Below are 25,859 nucleotides of genomic sequence, written 5' to 3'. Positions count from 1 at the left end.
CAGGATCCTGAGCTCGCACGCATCCCATCACCTTTGCCCTGCTGTCATTCTGCCCAGACCGCTCAGCTTCTTTGGGTTTTCAGGCAACTTAACTCTTTCGTGGAAAATTAAACAAGACCACCCATCTAACAAAACGAAGCATTTCAGCTTGGTTCTCCTTTCGGAAGGAGTATCTATCAGGTATGGCTAAAGGTTTCCTTCCCTTGTGGGGTTAAAAATCAGGCAGCCAAGGGATGCACAGGCACCCTTGGGAGCCGGGGCAGGTGCTGCAGAGCCAGAGCTGGTAAAAGCCAGAGGGGCTGGAGGATGCTCAGGCATTTTGCCAGAGCAGTGAGGTACTGAGTGCTGCTCTTCCGGATCCAGCTTTCGGGAAGCCTCTCCAAGAACCTGGACAACACTGCTGGGGGTCATCAGATGGAGTGACGTGGTGGCTGCCCTAAGTAAGTTGGGTAATAGTGTGTTTGGTGGTGGGATAAAGGCACTACTGCTTAAAAAAAACAATAATCTGTTATTTCTTACAAGGAAAAACCGTAGAGGCTGGCGACCGTGGAAAGGACTCCAGTACTTAGGTTAACGTGGAGCTCTCGCTGCGCTGTGCAACGTGGCTGAAATAGGACTGGCCCTGTCAGGGGAAAGCTTTCTGCTGGTGGTGCGAGTCATTTCCACTGCTATCAGTAGTTAAGTGCTGTGGAAAAGGTGGTGTGCAGGGCTAAAGAGCTCAAGCCCACACTGGCCCGGGCTGCGTGCGGGGGGCTGTGCTGGGGGGCAGCCTGCTGCTCGACCACGCGGCAGCGCAGGCGTCGCACTTACAGACACAGCTCCTTCGGTCCTCATCCAGCCTGTGTCCGATCTCGCAGCCACACTGGAAAGACCCTAGCTGGTTCTGGCATATGTGTTCACATCCACCGTTATCTGAAGAGCACTCATCCACATCTGAAAAACATGGGATATGGCAGTGTAATGAGAGCGGAGCCTCTGTACAGGACCGGGGGGCAGATATATTCCTGTCCACAGGTCAGCAAGCAGGTTGGTGGCATCCTCACCACTAGTTATGTCAAGCCACCTGACTCTAGAAATTGAGTGAAACCACCCAAAGTGTCTGAGGGAGCCCTGGGTTTCAGTACCATATGCTGAGTTTCAGTTCATGTCTCCCACTAATTTTGTAGAAACAGGTAGGTCAGCTTGGATTTTCACCTGGGAAATATTACGGAGAACTTTGGTAGTGAGAACAACTCATTAGGAGGAACAGCCCCACATTGTTACTGCTAAGAAGGCAACTCATCAGAGAGCTGACAGGAAAACTGGCACAAGCTGGGAGAAACGGGAAGAAACACCTGGCTGTTTGAAACCAGGTAGGACAATTCCTTGTTTTCTTAAAAGCTTGTGTTAGTCGCTGTCTTAGCATATTTTCTACAGACACATTTATTTTCCTGTATCTCTTGGGTGAAAATGATGGGCAATGTTAGCCTCTGGGGTTGAACATAAATTGATTTCTGTGAATTAATGGAGTCAGACCTGGACCAACTCCCTTGGAATTCGAACTGGGATAACGCCATGTGTTTAAAAGCCCCATCACTACTCTTCAGTTGTGCTGGACTAGCATATGGGTTAGAATAGCTGAGTTGCCTTAGCTCTAAGCAAACTGAGGAGGCTGACAAAATACAGAAAACCAAGATTAGTGGAACCTGTTCCGTGTATCTCTCCTGCCTTGCGGCGAGGCTGAGGACCGTGGCGTTGCTGGTTTACTTGCGGGAATCCAGCTAGATATTTCTGCTTACCATCACACCCGCAGCCGTCCGTGCTGAGCCTGTATCCAGCATAGCAGGCACACTCGTAGCCTCCAGGATAATTGTAACAGTCTTGCTGACAGCAGTGAGAACCATCATCACATTCATTGATATCTAAACAAAAAGCGAAGGGCACTGGATGTTAATGCATGTCTAGCTTTGCAGTGGTGATACTACTTGTTAAAACTGCTCCGTGACTAGTTCTGGGAAGATTTTACTGATCTGACTGCCAAACCCTGAGCTAGTAGTCTTGTTTTCCTCTTGAAATGAGTGAGGCTTATGTTAATGGATCATCCTCTGCAATGTGCTCCCCAGCCAAGGAGGAGTCCTGAATCCTAGAGGCCTGTGGGAAGATAATTGTGATTTTCAGCTCAAGATTGTTGTTAAAGGCTTTGTGTACTTACAAACAGGGGGAAGATTCCAACTGTAATACTGGCTCTTGTTTCTGATTTACCCTGTTAAAAATACTGATGCTGAGTTTGGAGATGGTTGAGGTCTGCATGGTTCCTACAAACTGAGTGAAGTCTCTGAAGGATGGGTCTAGATAACCTGGAGAAAGCAGAGCTCCTGCAGCTTGACATTTCAAGCCCCTTGTATTTATGGGACTCCATTTGTCTGCTGTGAAGTGGAATTACCGCAGTGCCCGTGCAGTAGAGGGGTTTGTGAAGCATCCCCCTACCAGTGGAGGAGGCTGGACCAAGGAGGTATCTAGCAGGAAAACAAAGAGCACTGCTGGGCTACAGAAAGTTTACCAGGCGTCGTAGCATGCAAAGGAATAATGATCTTTCAGGGTAGACTTCAGTTCCGGTCCTGCCTTTTTTGCTCCCATCTCGTGATGCTATATGGAGACAGCTCCTACTGCTTCCTCAGAGCCACGGAGGAAAGCCAGTATCCTGAGGATTTTGGGTCCCTCTCCTCCGGCACAGGAATTGCCCCTCTTTGCACAAGAACTGTGGGTGCCTGCGGCAGCCTGCTGAGGAGCGAATCCATCCCTAACAGATGCCCTGGACCGCCGTGCCCCTTGAAAACTGCAGGAAGAAGGTGGTACTGAACAAAGACGGAACAAATTCAAGAATTACTTCCTGGGTAAGATGAACTGCAACTCTACACTGCATGGAAATATGTGAGTATGGTTTTGCATCACTAAACACTGTCACTCTTTGCTAGCAGCCTCTTATTTGCTGGTTTTCTAGAAAGTATAGGTATATCTGTCTCTAGGTATAAGTGCCTCAAACTAACCTGCAGGAAGGGCGCCAGGGTTTCTTACAGCTTTGGACTGCCTGAAGGATGGAAACATTCCCCCAGCCTTGCTGGGCAAGCCTGAGCCACAGCCCTATCGTGAGCACGACGTAAACCACAGCCCTATCGTAAGCAAGGTGTAAACCACAGCCCTATCGTGAGCACAGACGTAAACAACAGCCTGACACACCGGTGAAGTAAATGTCTGGCTACTGAGCATTACAGTGGGATTCTGACTAGGTTATTTGCTGCAAGGGGCTCAGTAATGCAATATAAAGTGCATGCCTCAGCTGTGTAGCATTTACAGAGCTCGAGGTGCATTTCACCCTTACCTCTCCATCAACACATATTTATAGAACCGGATGGGGCTGAACTATGTAGCTTGGCTTGCACATAGTGACTCATCCACATCAGTCATTTACTCAAATTACATGGAGATAACAGGCAGGATGGTACATTTTGAGTATCATCCCTTCCAGATGTAGGCTTATAGGCATCTGAGATGCTAGTCTCCGTATCTGCCAATGCTGCCTTAGATCAGTTTCAGCAGGCACGAATTAACTAGTCCTGAAGTCAAGAGTTAGTGTCCAGGGAGGTCCTTGAGCACAGCTTTGAGGATTCCAAGCACAGCAGTATCTCACCTCCTTTCCCTTTGCATCTGTTTCTAGCCTGGTTAACCTTTTTGTAGTGCACATACACAAAGTAGCTAACACACGGAGGTCCTCATCGTTACGAGATGTACTTGTAAAGACAAGATTATGTACCTTTTCCCTTGCCTTACCAGTGCATGTCTTCTGGTCCTCTTCGAGCCGATAGCCAAAGTTACAGGTACAGACTGGGCCAGAGCTGGTGTGGTGGCACGTATGGGAACAGCCACCATTGCTGGCTTCACAACTGTTCACAATCTCCATTTCTATCCCTGGAAAAGGCACACCGGTTAGGATCCTGCAGCATGTGCTGCACATCCGTCTGTACATACTGGCTGCCCCAGCCTTCCCTCGGTGCTGCCCTCAAGCAGGTACCCACACGGCAGCTTCCAGCCCAGCTCCTCGCATGCACATTTGTGTGCGAACAGCCCTGCTGAGAAGTGCTCCACAGTGGGGGAAGGATGAAAATAGTTTTGCACAGAGGCCACCGTTGGGCTGGGAAGTGATGTATAAAAATAAATGGATGGATCCCAGGCAACGCCCCACGTAGCCTCTTAGGGACAGACTGGCGGAGCAGGCTCTGGACAATCTCTGAGATGAACCAGACTGCAGACAAAACTGCTCCCATTCCTGACAAGCTGCAGTATGTGCTGCCAACTGAAAGTTGGCTCGGTCTTTGTGAGTACAGAGCTGTTCTGATGCCAGCTAGAAATGGGAGCAGCAGAATGCAGCTAACTATGGAAACATCCAGATGCCTACAGCTAGAAATGTTAGTTACTGACACGTCAAAAATGGTAGGCGCAAACATCAATAGCAGCCATATATCTTCTTAGCTTGGCAAAGTTTATGTAAACTTGTCTAGTCAATTAAGCTTTCTTAAACTAAAAAGAACTTGTACCATGGAGCTTTGACTCAGTCCTGAACCTCAGGAAAATAATTTCTGCCTTCAAGAACATTTTTGAGTTTTTGGTGTGTTCAGACCCAAGGAGGATGAAAGAAGGGGAGCTTGATCCTTCCCAATGGATCTGTGTGCGTCAAAACCAAAAGCTGTGCCCTGGTGGAAGACTATCTTCCAGATTTCACACCATGAATATAGTCTATCTTTCCTTTTCTCATTAATGCAAGACAACCAGAGTTTTGCATTAGAAACATGCTAGAAGGGGCAAGGAGAAACACTTCCCATACAAGAACGCTACTTAATTCTATAGCTGGCACCTAAGTAGAGGTATTGTCGATGTTATGGCAATGAGTCGTGACAACTGGAGAAGCCACGTCCAAACATGAGTGGGGCTTGTGCTTCCACTGTCCCTGATGTCAAGTGACCCTCCAGGGTTAGCATCTCTTACCAGGGGCTTACTTGGAAAACCAAGACTTGAGTAGCAATGAAGCTAAGCTTTTTGTCACCGGTCGGCCAGCTAGCTGAAGCCACAGAGGGTGATCTTCCCTCCTGCACAGTCACAGGGCTAGGTGAGGAGGTAGGATGCATTAGGCATAGACCTGGCTTCCGAACCCTATCCTCTGTAAGCCTTGCTGGCAATCACACACCTTCACCCCAGCAGCTGAAAATAAATGTGCTGTTGCACATGAAACTGAGCTACGGCATTTTCTTTCACAGAATATGCAGTGTGAAAGAAACCATGTTCCTAGAAAGAAAGGTGTGTGTGTGCTTAGGTTGTTACATAGCATGTCATCAGTCTAGCTCCGTGCATTGCTCTGTTTGATGCCTTTCAAGACCCATTTATGGTCTGCACAGCCTTCCCCTCATGCCCTTGGCAGGCTCACAGTGAGAGCTGCTGCAGAAGTGGAGCATCACGGGTTCCAGTAACACCAGCTGCCAGCACTGGGACTACCATGGTGGCTTTCATCTGTAAGGGGGTGCTAGTGCTAAATGCCAATAGCTCTGCTTTGGGCTGTCCCCGCTGATGTGTATTAGCTGAACAGACGTTCAGGCAATCTGGCTTATTCTTGCATAATAGTGTTTATTTTTTTCTTGATGGGAGCAGATGCAATCACTTCACTAGCTCAATTCCTTCTTCAGTGACACATCTGCAGCTGCCTGAACTGGTCCAGCAAAGTCCCCAAGAGCAGAACTTGGCCTATTTGGAGCCAAATGGCTCCAAATACATTGCCTAAACAAGGAAAAGTAGCTTCATGGTAATTTTAAAGATCAGACAAACTTTTTTATCTTGGTGGAGAGTAAACAGTCCCAAACCTGCTTGTGAAATCCTTCAAAAAAAAAAAAGAAAAGAAATTGCTATAACTTGGCCCCACCAATTCACAGAGGATAGTGCACAAACACTTGCCTGCAGAAGCAAACCCACCTCCCATCCCTGCCTGAGAGGGGGTCCTGCATGCAGTACTCACGATAGCATTGCCTGCTGTCCGCCCCCAGCTCGTAGCCTGGGTTACAGGTGCACTTAAAGGAGCCGCGAGTGTTGAGACACTGGTGTGCACACATGGCCAGCCCAGTCGTACACTCATTCACGTCTGCAAGAGATGAGCAATCAATAAGCAAAGCAGGCTGAACCATCAACATTCTTTCAAAGGGATGATTGTTACCATCATCAAGTTTTTCACCGGTATTTTGCACCCTAAATTCTTCACCAGTTTTTCACACCCTAAATTCTTCACTGGTGTCCAGGCCAACAGAGAAACAGAGTTAAGAGTTCAGAATTGCTGTGAAGCTTCCTGGGAAGCTGGATCACATGAAACTCAAGTGTTGTTCCAGAGAACTTGAGCAGGGCTCTTGGACAGACATCAGCTGAGCGCTCTCATGCCACCCCCAAGAAGGCTTGTGCCTCACTCGTAAATTCACAGACGCTGACAGCTGCTACTGCTGAGCACTATTCTCCCCCATCAGTTGTTTTTCTCCGTGGAAGCTTTGCCGCAGGCGCTTACCCTCACAGGCCCTGCTGTCGGGTGCCAGCCGGTAGCCAGGGTGGCACTCACAGCGGGCAGTTCCGTGGTGGTTGTGGCACCGGTGCATGCAGCCCCCGTTCCTGTCGCTGCAGGGGTTCCTCACTGCAGATCAAAGCAGAAGAGGCAGGCTTATTGCATACCAGTCCGAGCTCTTGCTGGCATTACGCTTATGGAAGAACAGAGCATCGAGCAGTTTCTAGCAAAAAAGTCTGCATCTGTGAAAGACCATTCTCCACCAGACAGAAAGTCCCTGCTGCTGCTCTCTGTGTGCTGCTGCATCCTGGCAGGAGGATTTACGTGGTGCAAGATCCTGCAAAAGGCAGGCACTGATCTGTGTAAAACCTTTCCAGCAGAAGCTTGGCAGGGGCACGTCCCTCTGTAGAGATTACAGAGCAAGCGCCAGGCAAATTTGCTTCCAGTGCTCCTGTCGGGAGGTTCTGCCAATCCCTGACCTGCTCCAGGACCTGGACAGATGCTACAATCCCCTACCACTGGCTGTGGTTTTAACATCCCAGTTGTTCCTTTTCCCTTAGCAACTTCACAGCTAAATACTTCCCTCCTACTACTTCTTGAATACCAGCTGCTATGAATGAGAAGATTAAATTTCTGCTCTCTGTCCCCTTCAGTTTCTCTCCCTCCTGCAGCTGAGCACAGGTCAGCCAGAAAGTTGCAAGCAGGGGGAGAAGATCCCGTCCTGCTGCGACATGTTGCTGTCCTTCACTTTTCCAGAAGCACGCGCCTTCGTACAACCTCATTTTTGTTGGCTACGCTCCTTCAGCTCTTCCTAGCCTTTGCGAATAAACTGCAGAATAGAACCACAACATAACACGCAGAGTTCTTACTGGGGAGAAGCACTGCAGAGTGCTCTGTTTTGACATCTGAGTGTGCGAGTGCGTGCTCCCTATTCCCCCCACCCCTCAGCCACCCATGAAAAAAAAGGCCAAAGCTCAGCTCTGCCTCCCCAGCCCCCCATGCGTGCCCGAGGGGACTCACGGACGCAGCGTTTGCCGTCTTCCTGCAGCTGGTAATTGTGCCGGCACCGGCACTGGTGCTGTGCCAGCGTCACCTGCACGCAGTCGTGTTCGCAGCCACCGTTGTTCAGGGCACACGTGTTCACAGCTACGAGACAAAGGGACATGAGTATTTGTCGCAAAAATAATGGCACCTGGACAAGTCTCCTGCACAGGACCAGGGCAAATTGCACACGCTGACACAGAGTCCTGCTAATGAGAATTTAAAATTGGGGCATATTCAACCTGGGCTAAAGCCAGAGCTGTGCTAAAGGTGAGCTGTTGCTGCAAAAATCTGTGTGCAGCACACGAGAGAGGTCACCGGACCCTCTCCAGATGGGGCCCCTTTTCTTTAAAGGTAAAATTGGCTCAACAGTGTCGTATAGCAGCTTAAAACCACTCTTTTCTGCAAAAGAAGATCCCAGCAGCAATCCTGGGAGGTAAGACCGGGATGTGGGAGTCTGGGCTAGGTCCTCCGTGGCGTCACACAGGAGGGAAGGTGACAAGCGGCATGCTTCCTAACAGGGACCTGCCCTCTCCGAAGGGTGCCCGTGTCGGCAAGCACGCTTCCGCACTGCGTTATTGCCAAAATCCTCGTACTTTTATTCAAAGGCAGTCACTGCAGGTGCAATGCCACCACTACTTTAGCTTAATTACTGCTCAGAGTTGCACTCTGGTGTACTCAGGTTTCCCTGTAACAAAACGATGCGGAACACTAAGTTTCTGCCTCCATGACGTGCAAAAGACGCTGACTTCACCATGCAAAGCCCAGCTGGTACCATCAGTTCTTCTGGGAACGTTTAAGGAAAAATATTTTAAGATGCATCCTGCATGTCTGCACCTCAATCAGGTGTTATAACCCCCAGCTCAGTGCTTTGACTAGGAGATTTCTACACGCAAGCCAGGACATGTGCTCATCCACACTGCAAGTAACTGATGCTGTCACCAGCAGTGCAGCTGAGCACAGAGATATGCTGGTGGGAACCGTGATTTCATCTGAAGTGCAGCCAGGACTGGGAATTGAGATTCCCAACTGGTGTTCCTGGCCGTGCCACAGCGTTTCTGTGTGGCCTTGCGCAAGGCGCTTTCCTGCCCAAAGGATTTCAAACAGTCAGAAAACAGAAGGCTTTGCCTAGGCTACGGCAGAAAACAGATCTTATGACCAAACACGTGGACTATCTTTATAAGTTTGCTATCGTTAATCAGCCCTAAAATAGCCTTCTCCTCCCCACTTTCTGTTCTTATAATCTGGGACTTCTCTGCAGGATAAGCACCAAAAGCACGATGTTTAATGGGAGATGTGTGCACCTTGCCACCGGCAAGCGGGCAGTTTGCCTGCTTATTTTTACTAGGCTGCAGCTATCCAGGACCACTGACCTTGTTGTATCCAGGAGAAATTTGAGACAGAAAACAGAGCAGGGAAGGACTTTCCAGAATGGAATTCATGGACTCTGGTAGATAAGTCATCTCAGGGTAACTACATATCTCCAAAGTGATGAAGCCTCCTCTTGGACCATTGCATGACTCTTGAGTTAGCCTACTCCTAAATCTGTGAGCATCTCAGAGACTGAGAGTGCTGCAAAGACAGGTGTCCCTTACGGGGGAGCTGGGAAATCGGCCTTTAAAGCCTGTTCCTCCACTCAGGAGACACGAACGTGCACGAAACGCACCGTGTGCTGCACATCAAAGCTGTGTGGGTGCAACACGGCTAAAACCCAGCCATGGTGTGGGATGGAAACCCAGACCTGGTTTCCATAAGCAGAATGGTACGATGAGTTGTGGTATCACACATTTCTGACCTGTTTTTCAAACTCCAGAGTAAACTAATGTGCTGACTCTGAGGAATCTTATAAGCAAGCTAAAAATATCTCTAATGAAAAACATCTCTCCACAAACTAGCACTTCAGGTAATCACAGTGCCCTCAACAACCTCGAGAGTTTTGCTAAGCAGGCGAGCCTGGAAAGCATACGCTAGTAAATGCCTCTGACTTTTAACAAGGTCTCTGAATCCCAGGGCAAGCTGGGTCTGTCAAACACCCATGTGTGGGGCACAGATGAGCGGGTGGGCTGCAGGCACCATCATCAGGTGCATCATGCATGCAGCCCACCATCAGGTACCAACGCCCTGCAACAGGCAGGCATGCGGCACTGCTCTGCCAGGCACTCAAAGGAATATTTCCTATAGAGAAAGCACAGCAAGTAATTTGATTAAGCCTGTCTTGTATATTAGTGACAAACAAACATTTGGCACAGGAGGAAGATAAAAGGCAGAACAGTATATTCATATATTTTTTTCTGCAAGCAGTTCCCTTCCAAACACTATGCCTTGACTCAGAGCTGAGGAGCATTCGCATTTCAAACTTTTAAAAACCAACTTCCCATTGTATGCCTCTAATTACTTAAACAACATTTAGGGGAATTAAAGCAACTTAATAGAGTCGAAGTACTGCCATACACAACGTACAGCTGGAGCAAAACCTATCAGTTTATGTTAGTTGTGCTGACATTGTTTCCAAATCCATTTGGAAGGAAACAACAGAAATGCTCAACGTTCCGGAAAAGTTATGGGTCAGAGTTACAGTACTTAAGCTTTAACAGAGATGGGTGGTCATTTTAGAAAATTCTGATATATTAAAGTGTTTAATAACATATATTCAGAAATACCCATAAATAATGTGCTTGTTGGAGTGTTCTTTTTTTAAAAAAAAAATAAAGTAAGACTATGCTAATGCCTGCCAAAATATTCCTTCATATGGGAAAACTACTGGGCCAATGTGTAACTAGCCAATGCATCTTACATCTAAAATAACCTCCTAGTATGCAGTTATTTGTATGGATTTGCAGTCTAAATAACCGCCCTCCTTGCATACCCCTAAAAGACAACATTTCAGAGTGGAAAAAACTCATGTCCGGGTTCTTCTTTAACCTACAAAATGTAAGCAGGCAGAAATCCTGTCAAGTCTGGACACAGCAGCCTTTCCAAAAGCGTTACTTCTACACACTAAGCTCAGCGTGTCTCTCCGGGTTGCACCGACCCACGCACCAAGGCACGCTGCCGGCACCCACCAACTGATGGAGCTTTGCAAGGGCAAAAGCTGCTCCTGGACGGCAGAGGAATCTTCAGGCACTCGACACGTGGGACGTGGCAACGCTTGGGCACTGCGAGCAGCTGGAGGAGGATACGGACGCAACGGAAGGGACACGCGGTCCTGGTCCAGTGGGTCCTCCTTGGCCAAGGTGCTGGCCAGGCACACACAACCGAGTGCCTGAACCGCTTGTGCCGATCTTAACCAAGGCCGTCTGCCGGCCACTAAGAGAACATAAAAGGTGAAGCACTGAGAGCACAGGGGTCTTGTAGAGCATTGTTTCCTCCTGTGTTTCTTTAGTACAGCTTATTTGCTAGCAAATATCCTCTTCAAGACTAATAACCCCATCTGAGCCTCTCCATTCTGCGATTGCACACGATGACGAAGGGGCCAGCGCACACTGCTGTCTCAGCCATCGTGGGCACGTTCCAGACCACTACGGGTAATGGGAACCAGAAGCCCTTCTCTGCCAAGAGATTCATGCACAGGGAAGAAGTGGCTGGCATCACCGGCTATACGGTGCTCGTAAGCTACACAGCGCTGGTGGCACGCACACGACGTAGCAAGCAAAGCAATTGCATCCTGCAGCGTCGCAGAGCTGCTCATGCTGCACAGACTGGCAAGGCTGCTTGTGCAGTACCACCATTTTGCTAAGATACAGACTAATTAAATTTAACAATCAGGAATAATCAGATGAAACAAATGAAAATGTGTTAAAATTGTTCTGGGTGTCTTTCCATCAAAGCAAGGGCCTTCTAATTCTGGTCTCCTTAGCTGGCTTCTCGCAGAGTTAACAGCCAGCAGACCTCACTGCTGGCCTTGCTTTAATTACTGCTCTTTTTTTCTGTTTACAGAACCACTCTAAAAATATTTCCATTCCCAGATGCTTTCCCGAGATTAACATTTCTGTGACAGCGTTGCCAAATCCAGTGTCATCTTGTACATCACACAGACTTTTGTAATTAAAGCTCAGACAGATTTTCCGCAGATGATATTTCATCGTCTGCAAAAGGGACATTACTTCCATCCCCTCTGTCTGAAGGGAGTGCAGTGCTGCTGAAAGATGCTAACTCCTACATTCTGACCCTCTCAGGCCCAGGAAACAGATAAAAAGGGAGGAAAAGGACGTCGTTTTTACCAGCTGCATATGGGAAGTGAGGCTACAAAGCAGCAGCCTAACACAGGAGTCAATCTAATAACCAAGCTACCCAAGCTCTGTACATCCAGCTGACCTCCTCGGACTGGGAAGAGCTGACCCCAGCCCCTGTAGGTACGCTGAGACACCCTGGGACCCCCTCACTCAGCCCAAGGGCCGTTACCAACCCCCCGCCGTCAGCATGCGCTCCTTCTGTGTCTCTCCCCGCTTGTCCCCGGGGCTCAGTGGCAGAGACCAGTGTGTGGGTCTGCAGCATCCTCACAAACCCAGAGCGTAACCCTCGTGCCACAGCGAGGTGGGGGTAACGCTTCGCTTGGGCTGACTTGGGCTCCTCCACTTAACTTCCCTTCAGATCCGTGTAACCGGCCGGCGGTGAGCTAATACTTTAAAAGTAACTGTAAGCGGCTGTAAGTAGAACTGAGCACAACGTTTCCTTTTGCAGCGTCACACAAAACCATCGATTCTGAGAAACAGCTGAGAAACGTGCCACTGGACAAAGAAAAGGTCAGACTTTCTGAGACGTGCAAGCTGTCTGTACAGCGCGTGCAAATGGAAAAACTCTGCAAAGCCCATACGGGCGGTCACCCTCCGCGCACAGTTCGAACCCACAGACCTTACAGCATAGTCCTTCTGCACGCCGTATAAATTGCTGCTATATTTGAGATTCCTTCATTTGAAGTACTCTTAATGGGGATACATCATGTAATCCCAAACTGATTTATTCTAACCTCAGACAATTTCCAGAAACATGTTGTGTGTTAATACAGACCATCTCGCTACTCTGCAGGCCAACAAAAGCAATTGGCTCAGATTAAATTCTTTGCCTTGGACTGGATTTCATCCCTCTGCTGAAACAGCAGAGAAGGACCTGAAGATGTCAGCTTCCTGCCTCCCGCCCATGTGGTTCTGATAAAGAGAGGTAATTTCAGGACGTCCAATGACTCGTTTTGTTCTGTTTCACTTTCAGTAGGATTTTTTTCTCCTTTTCTCCCTCCCTTCTGCCTTAAGATCATCAGTGACTTGCTACCTTTGAACAACAAAGATGCAACGACAGAATCTCGCACAATGGAGCTGCAGCTCACCCAAAGCATCGATGACGGTTGAGAGCTTCTGCAAGAGGAGCAGGACACAGGGAAGTGGCTTCAAGCCATTCTTTGTGCTCTCCTGAGCCCCAGGCACCAGAGCGGTTCCAGGTACGCATTAACCCCGGAGAGCTGCTGCTGCCTTTTGGGTCGCATGGGCACACCCTGAGATGCAGGATGCAGGATGCGGGATGCAGCCCCTGCAGGCTCCTAACACCCCAGCTTTCACACATCACAGCCTGACGCCGAAAGCTTGGCCTTGGCTGTAAGCTTTTATTCCACTCCTGCACCACAGGAATCGCGGTCAGGCTTTTGGAGCCCCTCGCTCCCATGCTGACTGATAGGGGCAGACACAGCTCTAGGGAAGGAAGGGATCCTGAGGTGTGAGCGTGCGGGGACACTGGGAGTCTGTCATCAACTGCCCTTGGTTCTCCAGGCCATGTCAAAGGCGGGATTTAGGAATCCCCTGTGGGCCTGTGTGGAGAGCCAAGCTCTGTTCATGCTGTAAAAGGTACTAACGGCCTCGAAGAAAAATGCTTTTAAAGGCAAAACCTTTCTTCCAATCCTACAAAACACAAGGGCTAATCCAAGCAGCTATTTACACAGAGCTGCAACACACTTCATAGGAAATTTCTTTTAAAGGTGCCTAAGTAACTTCTGAAAACTGTTACTGATCTTCCCTGCATTGTGCCTTTTTTACCATCTGCGATACTAAACACAAAGACGTGAACAGTTACCTAGGGTGCAAAGCCATCAAAAGAAAGTAGCAAAAGGTTTCATCTGTTTTCCAATTCTTTGACACCTTCCAGAATAAAATCAGCTTCAACCTTCCATCACAAGCTTGGAATAATAGTTCGGTCTGAAGGTGGAAAAGGACCAATCTCCCTGAGTCCACCCTGGAGAGGCGAGCTCTGCGCCCAGTCCTGCACTCCTGGGGTTAACGGCCACCAGCCTCCCAGGGGAATTCAGGATCATCCCGTTTCAGGCAGCGCTGCCAATTAATTGAAGCTTTTGCGGCTTTTGTGGGGATCGGAAAACATTTAAAGAATTAGATCCGTGGTTTTACAGACCTTAACAAGAAACTTCACGGCAATAGTCTTTTTCTGTCTCCAGAACGCTCCCTGGCTCGCGCTGCTGCTCGCTGGGGCTGCCAGCAGCTTCCCAAAGCCCATCTCCACGCCTGACCCAGCCCAAGGTGCCAGCATGCTGGCAGCCCTGGCTCAGGCCACCAGCAGCACTTCGCCAGCCTCCGAGGGCAGAGAGGAATGGGCAGGAGAGTCTCGCCATCTCCAGTTCCTAGCCTCTTCTTTTTAGTTAGTGGCATTTTTTTTTTTTTTCTGTTTTAGCAGCACTGAATCTTACCTGTCCAGCAAAATCAAAGCATATCCCAAGCTGAAGAGAAATGTAGCTTTTATCAGTTAACCTAATCCCTCGGAACCACGCAGGGAAAAAAACTATCCTGGCTGAAGTCAAGTTAGTGCCTGAAACTTCACAGGGCTGAAGAAACATGGTTCTGACCCTCCTGAGCAAACCCCACTGACCTGCAGCCGAGGAAGCAGCTGCCAGGCACTGCAGCATCTCTGCTCTGCTCCTTGCGACGGTGGTTACCTGCCCTGACACACCTGCTCTGACCCACGCTGCATCATGCTCCGGCTCCAGCCCTGCCCTGCACCACAACCCATCTCCTCGCAGGTACCAACCAATTCAACAACCATACAGCAGCTCATTACCAGGTAGAATTTCAACTTTTTTTCTCCCCACACAGGGGGCTATCATGCCTGCTCTCTGCACTGCCCTCACTCAGCCTCCAAGGCATTGAAAAGCTCCTCTGCTCCAGGGGACACCTTGGTGCCTATGGCTTTGGTGGCTGCTCATGCTGCTTTCCACTGCTCAGTCATGTTGTTCTGCCTTCCTGTTGGAGCTGGCCTCAAGGTCAGCATTGAAAATGCCTTCCTCTTCCCCAGCAGCGCTGGGAAAGCACTCCTGAAACAGCAGCGTGGCAGTGTGGAGGGAAGGCAAGTGGAGCAAAGCCTCCTGCCTTCGCTGCTGCCTGTGCCCTGCCATCGCTGCCTGGTAGCTCCTCAGCAATACTAGCTTAATAAAAACTGTGGGATTTCCAAGACTGGAGCAAAGCCTCTGCCTTTGCAGCGTAAATATTTATGTAGATGGAGCACTAAAGGAAAGAACCACTTGTGGGTACTTGTGAAAACACCACAGAAAGCGAGGGCTTGCTCAAGGGCTCGGGATTACCCTAATGTGACCCATGGAAAGCCACCTGACCGGACCACAGCTGCTGCCAGGCTCACAGGTGCGCTGCCCCAGCGTCAGCGAAGGCAAGAAACCGGAGAGCGCATCCCACTGCAGCAACCAAACCGGGGGCAAAAGCATTCCCTTGGTGGCCTCCCCGCTGTCACCAGCCAAGGTGCTGCCCTCGCCAGGGCTCTGCTGTGGGGTGGGCTTGTTCCAAGGGCACCAATAACCGGTATTTACACAAATCAGGGCTGTGTCAACTCAAACCACGTCACGCTGGGCTGCGCGTGACTGCTGCCGTGCAGCTGGCAGATGCAGGAGGACAGCTGCTGGGCTCCGGCACCAAGAGCCACCATATGGAATCCATAGTGGCAGGGAGCTGTTCACCAGGGAACAAGCGTCAGGATGGGGAGTCGTGGCACGTGGGCACCTGGGGCACAAGGCAGCCTTACATCTCGGGTACACAGAGGGCAGCCACAAACCCCAGCAGAGGAGTAACCTCTAGGTCTGTGCTCTGTCCCAAGCTTTTACTAGAAAAAGATGCTTACTCCTCCCCCTCCGCACAGCCAGCTTAGTAGCTTAGGACAGAGCTATTACAAAGGTGTGATACATACGCACACTTCTGTCACAAAAGCGTAAAGAACAAAAGCCACCAGCCCTGAAGCGAGAAAGCCAGATTTTTAGGTCTGCTCTGTTGTTACTTTAGAAACCGCATTGGACAATTACGTAGCGAGAGTTTTGACTCACCCTGCCTGGTCTGCATCTACTTTCCTGTGTACTTTGTGGATCACAGGGGTACAGGCACCACTGAACTAACAGCAGATCCTGCCAGCTCCACTCCCCAGAGCTTCCAGAAACTGCCCAAGTTACTCCTGTAGTAGATCAGGTTTCATGAATAGAGACCCCTTAATTTTGGCAGATGAATTCCAATGCTGTGCACGTTATGGCAAATACTTGCTCAGAAGTTTAATGCAAAGCAGGTTTGCAGTGCTCAGCGCAAGCTGCACGGAGCAGGGAAGCCCTGCCTGCCCAGATCCCGGCAGAAATGCTCCACACGTTGCAGCCACACCAGCAGGTAAGCCTGAAGAAGGAAAGCAAAGGATGGAAATTGCTTTTGAACAAGAGATTCCTCCCTCTAGTGATCCCTTTTGTACTTCCTCTGGAAATAGCTTCACCTTCTGGGGCTGACCCTGCTGAGAACATCCTCATTTCAGTTTGCCTCATGTTTTATTCTATGAGGCAGAGGCGGCAGAACCACTGTATACCACAAAAACAAGAACTACATATTACAAAGAAAATTATTAGATGACAAACCGCATACATGCTTACAGGCAAAGAGCAGCAATGCATAGCCATCAACACAAGTTTAGATGCTCAGTGCTAGAGCAGTGGGCTGGGAATAATTGGCTTTTTTCTTTACCTTGTGGTCCTTTTGCTTCTGGATTTTTCCAGCGAAATAGAGGGCACTGGGTGAACTTGCACCATAAGGGCATGTCTCACTGTGCCTCTTAGAGCATCGTCATATAGCAGGGGCAGCTGCAGAAAGATGTGCCATTTGTGCTGCTCTGGGCATGGTGGGTACCACTTCCTTAGGTGGCATTTTTTCTACTTGCATCACCATTCCCAGCTGCAACACACAGGCTCACACAGTCGTTCTTAATAAACTCTGGGACACAGCTATATTCTGAGAAATAAAACAGCAAATGGCCTTTGTAATACCATCGCCCAGGAATTCTTTCCACTTGCATGAAAATATCCCTCAAAAAATGGAAAAATGTGTCAAAAAAAAGCTGTGAGGGAGAAGTGGTTTAATAAAAACAACAGCAGCAGCAGATGCTGGGAGGCAGACTCCAAGCTCCACCCTGGTGTCTCTGAGCCTCTAGTCTGGGGCAGGCAAACAACAAAATCTGAAGAAATTGGCCCAGAAAGCAGCTGCAAGCCAAACCTGGCATCTGAATTGTAATGTCTGGACACGCACCGTCCAAGCGGACGCATGACCAGCATCCCAGGGAAGCAGGTTTGGGGATTATTATGGCCACATCCCCACACACAGCCATGCTTATTTTCACTTGTCTGTCATACCTAGTGCATACTGGGCAGACTGGGGAAACAGCCGAGGCAGAAATGGAGACTAACTTCAACCTTTTCATCATCTAGTTTATGTATTTGTTCTGAAAATGCTGTATCTGATATATCCTGTATCAAAAGCAGAAGCTGGAAGTTACTTCTGAACCAGAATAAACTCAGGAACTCCAAAGAAGTCAAAATTGTACATGTCCACGCTGAGGAACAGCAAACATTATGAACCCAGTAACAGAAACACGTTAGGGAAGACTACCAGGATCCTGAGAAACAAAGGAACTCGCAATCCATCACTGTCATCTACAGTTCCCTGCAGAGAGGATGGATGTGAGCGGGGAAGCCGGTGTAGGCACTTTTTGTACAATGCCACACATTCACAGGTAGGAAAAGGGCTGTGAAGAAATAGAGATTCTTGAGAAACGTAGGACTGTGACTTACCAATGCAGGTCCTGCCATCTGTGTGCAGGCGAAAGCCTGGCTTGCATTCACAGTAATAAGATCCAAGGGTGTTCACACATCTGTGCTGGCAGCCACCATTGTGGACCTGGCACTCGTCAACATCTGCAAAGGAAAAGGGAAGAGGGGAAAACAATTAAGTGGGCATGACGGTATCTGAAGTCAGGATTATTTATCCTCTGTTGACTGACTCCACATTTGAGAAAGGAATGCAGAGGGAACAGAATTGCCATTTCATTGTTTAATCAGTCAAGCTATTTAAATTTCAAGGACAAGCATGCAACCAGTGGGGGGTAAAGAAAAAAAAGAAAAAAAAATCAAGCATCTTATTTGTCAATTAGCATAAAGCATCCTTCATCTCGTTCACCTCACAATGGTCACTTTTCCCATTCGCTCTAAGATTGTGGATTAATTAATACTTTACGCTTCCATACTCTTTATATGTGGAAAACAGGCTGGGCTGGTCCATCCATTACTTCCATCAACGGTGGGAGCAAACAGCTAACGTTACAGACCGAAGTGAGGAGGAACGATACGAAACAGCCAAGTTCAATGCTGCGGTGCCACAGCAGCAGATGTTCTCATCCTTTTGAAGCACAGAAGCTGGCTTCCACCGAGCTCAGCCAGGGGTCACAGGTGAGAGGTTTTACTGCCGTGCTTCTCATCTCAGTGTTTTGCAAAGCGTTTAATGCATTTCACACCATTTGCACCTGGAACTCACTTGACCTGCTGCTGAAATGCAGCAAAATCTGGGGTATCTAATGATAAGCTATGCTGAGAATTGCTACGCATCACCAGAGACGAGAAAGAAAATGTGTTAATACCTGGAGAAAGTTATTAAAATGGATTTGTTCATAATTATACGATGCTTCAGAACATGATGAAGTCCAACTGGACCCCTAAATGTTGCAGAATGCAAATGGTGAGACTCTGACCACAGGTCCCCAGCCCTCTCCTCCCAGCCCTGTGACAGGAGCAAGCCCGGGAGAACGGAGGCAACAAGGAATCCGTAGGGCCAGTAACTCTGCATGTCCATGTTTCTTGGTAAAGCTACAGGTCCTTGAACAAAACCATCCTTTGAGCCAGCAAAATCTTCTGCCAAGCACTGAGACATCTTTCAAGAGCTGAAATAGGAACTAGCCCATGAGACAAAAAGTCCTGTTACATCTTATTATCAGAGCTTCAAAACCAGGGAGGTAGACGGCAGCGTGTTACCAAAGGGAGATCCCTTCCTGTTTCACAGACCTTACACTGCCTTTAAGCGCTGGGAATAACTTCCAGAACTGAGAAGAAATGTAAAAATGTTTGGAGCGCCCAGTTACATGGTGCTAACTAAGATGTGTATCAGAAGCTTGTCAAAGGCAATTTCAAGTTTCTGAGACATAAGACTCTTTCATATGGCTATAATTAGAAATAATAGAGATGTTTGCGGATATGGCTGCACAGCTCCTTAATTCCTGCCATTTGTGTGTGTACACGTATACATGTGCACTATCTTTCAGACTGGAAAGGATCAAAGATCTCCAGTCTGAGGGGGGACCAGATCACATTGATGCTGCCAGCACAAAAGCCAACCAGTAATTCCTTTTTCCATGGAGAGAAAATTTCAGTAGCCTTGGGTCTATTAGCGTTTCTACACACTGTCTGCATTTTGCAAAGATGTCTTCAGCACGCACAACTATTTCCCGCTGGCACGGCAGAGCGGGTCACGCAGGCAGCAGGACACTACGGAGCCAAGCTGAGCAAGGAACCAGCACCGCTTCATCAATGGCTGTTACTAATAAGATAAAGAAACATTTCCACGGTGCAAAAACCTGCTCAACCCTCACCCTTGCTCCGCGCCAGCAATCTGCTCCCCTGCCCGAAGCATCGCTCCGCTTGCTCTGCTCCCCTGCCCTCCCCCCCCCCCTTGCAGCCACTGCTGCCGCCAGGGTGGCACGTAAAAACCACAGGAGGGGGAGAAATGCAACCTTGACCAAAGCCAATGCTAAAGTTTTATGTTAATTAGATTAATTTTATGTTAATGAGATTAATTTTAGGTTAATCAGATTCATCACCAACAAAATCTGCTAGCAGCAAGTAAATGGACTGGAGCAAAGAAAAATGGGAAGCAAAGCTGGAAAGGTGAAGCTTGTTTGACTCTGTGTTTTGGAGCCACACAGTAATAAAAAAAATAACGATTGTTTATCAGGTTACTTTTCATTAGAAGGCTTCTCACTGCTTTGAAAGTTAAGGTCAGGGAATGAGAATGCCCCTCTGCCCTTTCTGTCCTAGCAGTGTCCACTTGACCTCTGATGTCCTGCTGCCTCACGGGGCTCCCACTTCAGAGCTCCCCATGGCAGTCATTAACCTGGCAGAAAACAATCATCTCTGTAATGCCAGGCCTTTGCTCAGCATTACAGAAGGTTTTGGTGTTTTCTTCCTGTTTTTTTCCAAGACACTTAATTTTTAAAGACAGGAAAATGAATAGATTTTTGAGGTGGAACATAAGCTTTAAGTGATGCTCTCCAAAGTGTAACCCAAATCCAAACCAGCTTTTCACAAGGGAAAAAATGCTGCGGCATGAATCCGAGATGCCTGTCAAAGCAACTGAGTTCTAATTAAATCATTTTCCTTTGCAAAGGCTTTACACAGTTTGGATGCTACTGAGCCCTAGAGCCGCCAATGCACTCACTAGTCGCGCAGCAGAGCAGCAAGCTCATCGGGAACCCACTGGAGCAGGCGTCCCCACGAGCCCTGCAGCTCCCCAGCAGCCCCACCAAGCTGGAGCTCGGGTGTTCAGGTCCGACGCCTCTGAGAGGAAATCGCCCAGGGTCTATCGCTCACGGGAAGGAGGATGGTGCTGCTCATGGCACAGCACACAAGGGAAAGGCACTGCCCTTCCTGCAGCTGCCCAGGGCCAGGAGAAAAGCGACGTCCCCAGGCTGCACGGTGGAAGCAGAGCCAGCCCTGCGCCCGGCCAGCCACTGCGGTGAGCAATGGGTGCTGTGTCCCCGAAAGAGCTCACGGGAACACAGGCACCGCTTCCCGGCCATGTTCCATATACTGCATTTGTGCTACTGCTTTTTTTCGTTGTCGGGTTTTTTTGGTTTTTAACATCTCTATGGGCAGAATTAGGTATTAATATACACAATTGGCTCTATTCAGGTCAAGAACAGGAAAACCGGGCTTTGGGAAGATTTTATAGAGTAATAAAGTTTTTTGGTCTGCATTTCAATGACTGTTCCACTGCTTCCCTTCAACTCTAATCTGAAACCACAGAGAATTTACCATCCAAAAAAGTTAGTGATGTGCTGAATAAACTTCTTACTTTCACCCCATTACTCATACTCAGTAATTACACATCTCCTCTCTAAACATCTACTCTTCCCACTTTCTCTTTTTCACCCTCTAAATCTCAGTATTATCCAGGGCTGTCCCCACCCCACAGCCCCCCCTGCCCCATCCCACCTTGGCTGGGGAAAGCGGACAGCCCTGCCCCTGCCGCACAAACACCCATCCCTGCGCCACCGCACGCCGTCCCCGCAACCTGCCACATCCCCCTCCGGAGCCTCGCTTATCTCCTTCTGCAGTAACTGAGAGATTTTCGGACATACACTACCACGATGGTGCGACCAAAACAGAACCTCCCATCCTTCGCAGCAGTGGAGGGCAGCAGTGTCAGCACCCAAGAAATCTTAGGTTTGCATCTTTGGAAATAACGCAACTCTGCAATTTTTCCAAACCAATTCCAACTCTGGTATGAGCGTGCAGAGAGACGAGGCACCTCCCAGGCGGATGCTCTACAGGGAGTTTGCATTTTCTGGTCAAGACCCATTGCTTTTGGTCATCAGCCTACGGAGCCATGGGCTGCGAATGCCACAGCAGCTGCGTGAGCACTCGCAGAGGGGAGAGGAGCCAAAGCTTGCTCGTGGCTCTGTCAAGCAGCAGGGTTTCTTCTGGTGTGACCTGAAAGGCATTGCTAAAAAGAAGGAGCCGCAATGATGGTGTGCTGGAGCCCATGCTAGATCCGAGAGGATCACTCTGTCCTGCCTAAGCAACAGCAGCAGCTCATGCTGGGGAATGGGAGTTGCTCCCGCTCCACCAGACACCCCGGGCAGCCCTTTCCCGGCCATGCCCAAGCATCAGGGTCCATCCCGCAGCCCAGGACTTCTGTCTGTCCCACACCCTGCAACAGACAACAGAGTACAGAGAGAGCAAAGAGGCAAGAGCTGTGTTTCCCAGCAGGACCTGGGATGGAGGAAGGGCAGTGCATTGGTCCCGGGGATGGGGAGGGGGCAGGTCCACTGGCCACCCCAGCAGAAGCATCTCCAACCTGCCCAGGCATGCACAAGGCTCACCAGCAAGTGATTCACCCAGGAATATAAACTGTGAAGCAGCAGGAGCTGCCTCCTGGGGTCAGGACAGAGCATCGCTGTGAAGGGTCACGTTGCCCTCAGTGCACATCTTGGCAGCATGAAGACCCGAAAATTTACGTGATGCTTTGCGAGATGCGGTTTGTAGCACGCTGAGGTTATTTTCCTATTGGAGAACTGACAAAATCTGGTTGAAATTAGTATACCAAAGAAAGAAAATTAGAAGCATACAGGCTTTTCTTCAGGGGAGGGTAGCTGACACTGAGCAACCCAGAGCCGTGCCAGGATGGATGGGGCTCGCCAAGCCCAAGTGCCTGCATGCTCCGCTGCGCTGGCACGGACAGGGAAGCAGATACCGGCCACAGCCCACCAAGGCAGACACAAAAACCAAACGTGGCAAGAGCCTGGGAGTGGGACTTCATTTATTGGGTGGGGAAACCTCCCTGCTGTGTAAGGAAACCAGAGTTCATGTCCTCATCCATAAGGACACAGGGCTTGCCCAAGAAACAGCTGATGCTCTGTCAGACCCCAGGTTCTGGCTATGTGGACCAACAGGGGTAATGCTGCAATCAAATGTAGACAGGATGAACACAAGACAAAAAAAGAGGGAGCAAGGAGCACTTTGGTTAAGTGCACTCCATGACCATGCACAGGTCCTTTGAGAAGAAATACTATGATTCATCTCCACCAAGAGCTCCATGTCAGAGGAAAGAAAGTGGCAACAGCAGCTCTGCAAATTACAAAATATTTGGTACAGAGGCAGTTTATCTCCTCTGAAAGGCTGAGGAGGAGGAGACGGATCCCAGCTGGAAGCACAGGCAGTAGATAGGCTGCTGAGGCTCACTCTGTCAGGCCAAAAAGCAGTGCCAGGCTTTAATCCCTGTGGCAATTAGCCTGGATTACAGAGCAGAGCTGCAGGGAAAAGGTTAATTAAAATCCATCAGGCTGAGCATGTGTGGGATTTAGTGACTTTATCTTTCTGGTACCAGTTTGTTGAAACTACTTCAGCAATTTATAGAAGAGACTGGAAGGAGACAAACCAAGAGAGCAGCACGCTGGGCGGCCAAAGCTGGCTGCTCCCGAGTCGTGGAGCAGAGCATCACCGCTGCTGCCCCGACCTACAGACACCCATCAGAAACTCAGGGCACAGAACAGTGCTGGGATGTGGTAAAAGGAAAACTCCTATGCATTACTTCGTCTCTTGCACAGTCCCTAGCACGGATAACCTGGAGATGTGAGAGGCCCCGTTCTTCCACCCTCCCCTTGTAGACAAGACTCAGCAACAGCTGGATCCAGCAGCGCAAGGAAGACATGGGAGCAGGCGATGCCCTGCCCTGTCTCGGCTAACCTGGAAGCCTTTCCCTTCTCCAGTTAAATGAAGAACAGTACCTGCCTCAGGCTGGTCTCAGCTCAGAATCCAAGGGACTCATGTGAGGAAAGAAGAAAGGTCATTTTGGGCAGTCAAAATGCCTCCACACCCTCAGTTTTCATCTTCTTGTAAACCAGGCATTTAGAAAAGCCTTGAAGGCACTTACAGAGCTCCACAGAGTAACTGGGGCTGGCGTTCCTTCTGCTGCAGCCACTCCTAGGCAGACAGGAGATGCCCACAGCTTTCCCACACTACTTGGGCCACCCTCAAGAGCAGCAGTCTCCAAAGGTGCTTCAGAAACGGGTGCATTGGTTTTAGAATAATCTGATGAAGTGAAAATGTATCAGGGAGCTGTTTCGCCTCAGTCACTTGCTTTGTCCTCAGCTCACCTTCTTTTGCCTTCAAGCGCAGCAGCTGGGAGAGTCGCCCAGCTCTCATTTGTGCTCACATTTCTGTCTCCGGATGGTGCTGATAATTAGCTATTACTCAGAGCGGAGCAGAGGTGCACGTAACAACAAGCAGGCAGCCCGCTCTTGACTTGCTGCTATACTCTCCCACTCAAACCTTCTTTCATAGCTTTGTTTTACCCCACTTCTCTGTGGTGTTTTGAGTTTTGAGGGTGCCGTTTTGAGAAGACATACCTGTGCAGAGGCATGTCGGCTTGGTCCCTGCGCCATGCCATGGAAGCTAACCGCATGGAGATAAACACTGACACGCAACAGTACCGACGGATGGAAATGCAGGTCGCTATTGAAGAAGCTAAGGGAAACCATATAATCAAATAAAAGCGACCAGCTATGCTCTGTGCTGTTTTCTGACATACTTAGAGAATCACAGAGAGAATATCAAGGTACCAGGTCTACTCACACTGTGATGATTTAATGCCAGTCCCCAGCAGAGCACGACCTCTCCTGTAAAGGTTAGCTGCGTAAGGGCACGATGCACAGCACTGCAATTAGCCACTCTAACACAAGGATCCAACAGAGCACTGTTTGCACACAGAAGGCATTCTAAGGCACTCAAAACCTCAATGGAACATCCACTGCCATTACACAAAACACCTCTTCATTCTCCATTCATACGATAAAATTGCCGATGAAAGGCATTTACAGCAGTTCCTTGTGGTCGCTTTGCTTTTGCAGCTGGCTGATGAGAGAAACACGTCTGCAGAGTTTGCAGGGCTTGGACTGGCAAGTGGGAACGCACTGCAAGTAAACCAGTGCGTGGTGTTGTAAAAATCACAGGATCAAGAGAACGTCTGCTACTACCTGTTTAAGAGACGCTCAAGCAGCGGAGGAAAAATTACCGACCAAACCCACAGTAATACCGAGTTTGGGATGAACAGCGCCCCTACGATTCTCTCCTCTGCCCTACTGCCTGCAGGCGTGACACCAGCTTCCTACCACCCAGCTCCTGCCACCCGAGCGCTCCCGCGTACCTTGGGCTATCTACCTGCACGCTGGTGGGTGAGGGGCTGCAAAACCCAGGGGCCACATCTTCAGGGAACTCCCCCCCCCCCCCCCCCCCAGCACCTCATCTCAGGTCACCTCTCCTGAGGATCAACTTGCATTTAAAGCCAAAAATTAAGCTCCCTGAAAAATCATCTTGTTTCTGATACCAGCACCTGCAGAGCAAGCTCTGGACAGCAACTGGGGCAGTGCAGGGAACAGAGAGCACCTCCGAGCGCTCCTGGCAGATGGGAGGCTGAGACCCCCTCGCTCTGCTAGGGGCACGGCAGTGGTGTGAGCAGAACAAGCTCGTCCTGGGGGAGGAAAGGACCAAGGTGTTTGCCCGAGTCAGCCTTCACCCTCCATCTGCTGGCTGTGTCAAAGCACCATTCAGGGGAAAGGTATTTCATGCTGCAACATGTCCAAAATTCACTTGTTTCAGAGGTGGAAAGAGAGAATACATCTTTTTTTTGGTGTCTTTTTCTGTTGTTCTCAGTTGGGTGGGCCTGAAGGCTGTGGTGGGTGCGCTTGGGCTTGTTTTATTTTGTTATCTGCACCTACTTCTTTGTAAACTATCTAAGAACATTAGACACAGCTTCTTGGAGGAAAGACATACTTAGCTTACCTGCCTGATTTTGGCTTGGATATTCACTCCTTTTCTAAAGATGAAAAAACCCAGCTTCCTGAAAAAAGAGGCTTAGAGGTAAAACTTTTCAGTAGATTACTTTTTCCCCCAGGTTCAGAGCACTTGCAAGAATGGCCAAAAGGCCAGGGTGAAGGTGCTTTGCTTTGCTGCTCGAAGCTTTAAATTCCATTCCTCCCAAACACAAGAAAAGACCTCAGCCTTGCAGACTGAAAGATACTTCACACAAAAATCAGGATAAAGCCACGAGCGTGCACAGAGCTACCTGTCTGTGGATAAGCAGAATCAGGATCGGGCAAATTACACAGTAGGGAAGGGAAAGCTGGAGGT

General features: G+C 49.2%; 1 protein-coding gene across 3 annotated transcripts in view; it reads right to left on the bottom strand.

The window, feature by feature from the left end:
* Positions 1 to 25,859, bottom strand: part of MEGF6 (multiple EGF like domains 6) — a 107,308-nt gene that overhangs the window by 22,405 nt on the left and 59,044 nt on the right. For all 3 annotated transcript variants that reach the window (XM_055704785.1, XM_055704786.1, XM_055704787.1), the window contains 7 exons: positions 17,697 to 17,819; positions 7,586 to 7,711; positions 6,572 to 6,694; positions 6,038 to 6,160; positions 3,808 to 3,945; positions 1,779 to 1,901; positions 811 to 933 (listed from right to left, as the gene is read on the bottom strand). In XM_055704785.1, coding sequence (XP_055560760.1) covers positions 811 to 933; positions 1,779 to 1,901; positions 3,808 to 3,945; positions 6,038 to 6,160; positions 6,572 to 6,694; positions 7,586 to 7,711; positions 17,697 to 17,819 — 879 coding nt within the window. The remainder of the gene's footprint in view (positions 1 to 810; positions 934 to 1,778; positions 1,902 to 3,807; positions 3,946 to 6,037; positions 6,161 to 6,571; positions 6,695 to 7,585; positions 7,712 to 17,696; positions 17,820 to 25,859) is intronic.

Source organism: Falco cherrug, chromosome 3 (assembly GCF_023634085.1).
Source record: "Falco cherrug isolate bFalChe1 chromosome 3, bFalChe1.pri, whole genome shotgun sequence".
NCBI lineage: Eukaryota > Metazoa > Chordata > Aves > Falconiformes > Falconidae > Falco > Falco cherrug.
Note: the sequence above shows the minus strand (reverse complement) of the source record. Positions and strands in the feature narration are given on the sequence as shown.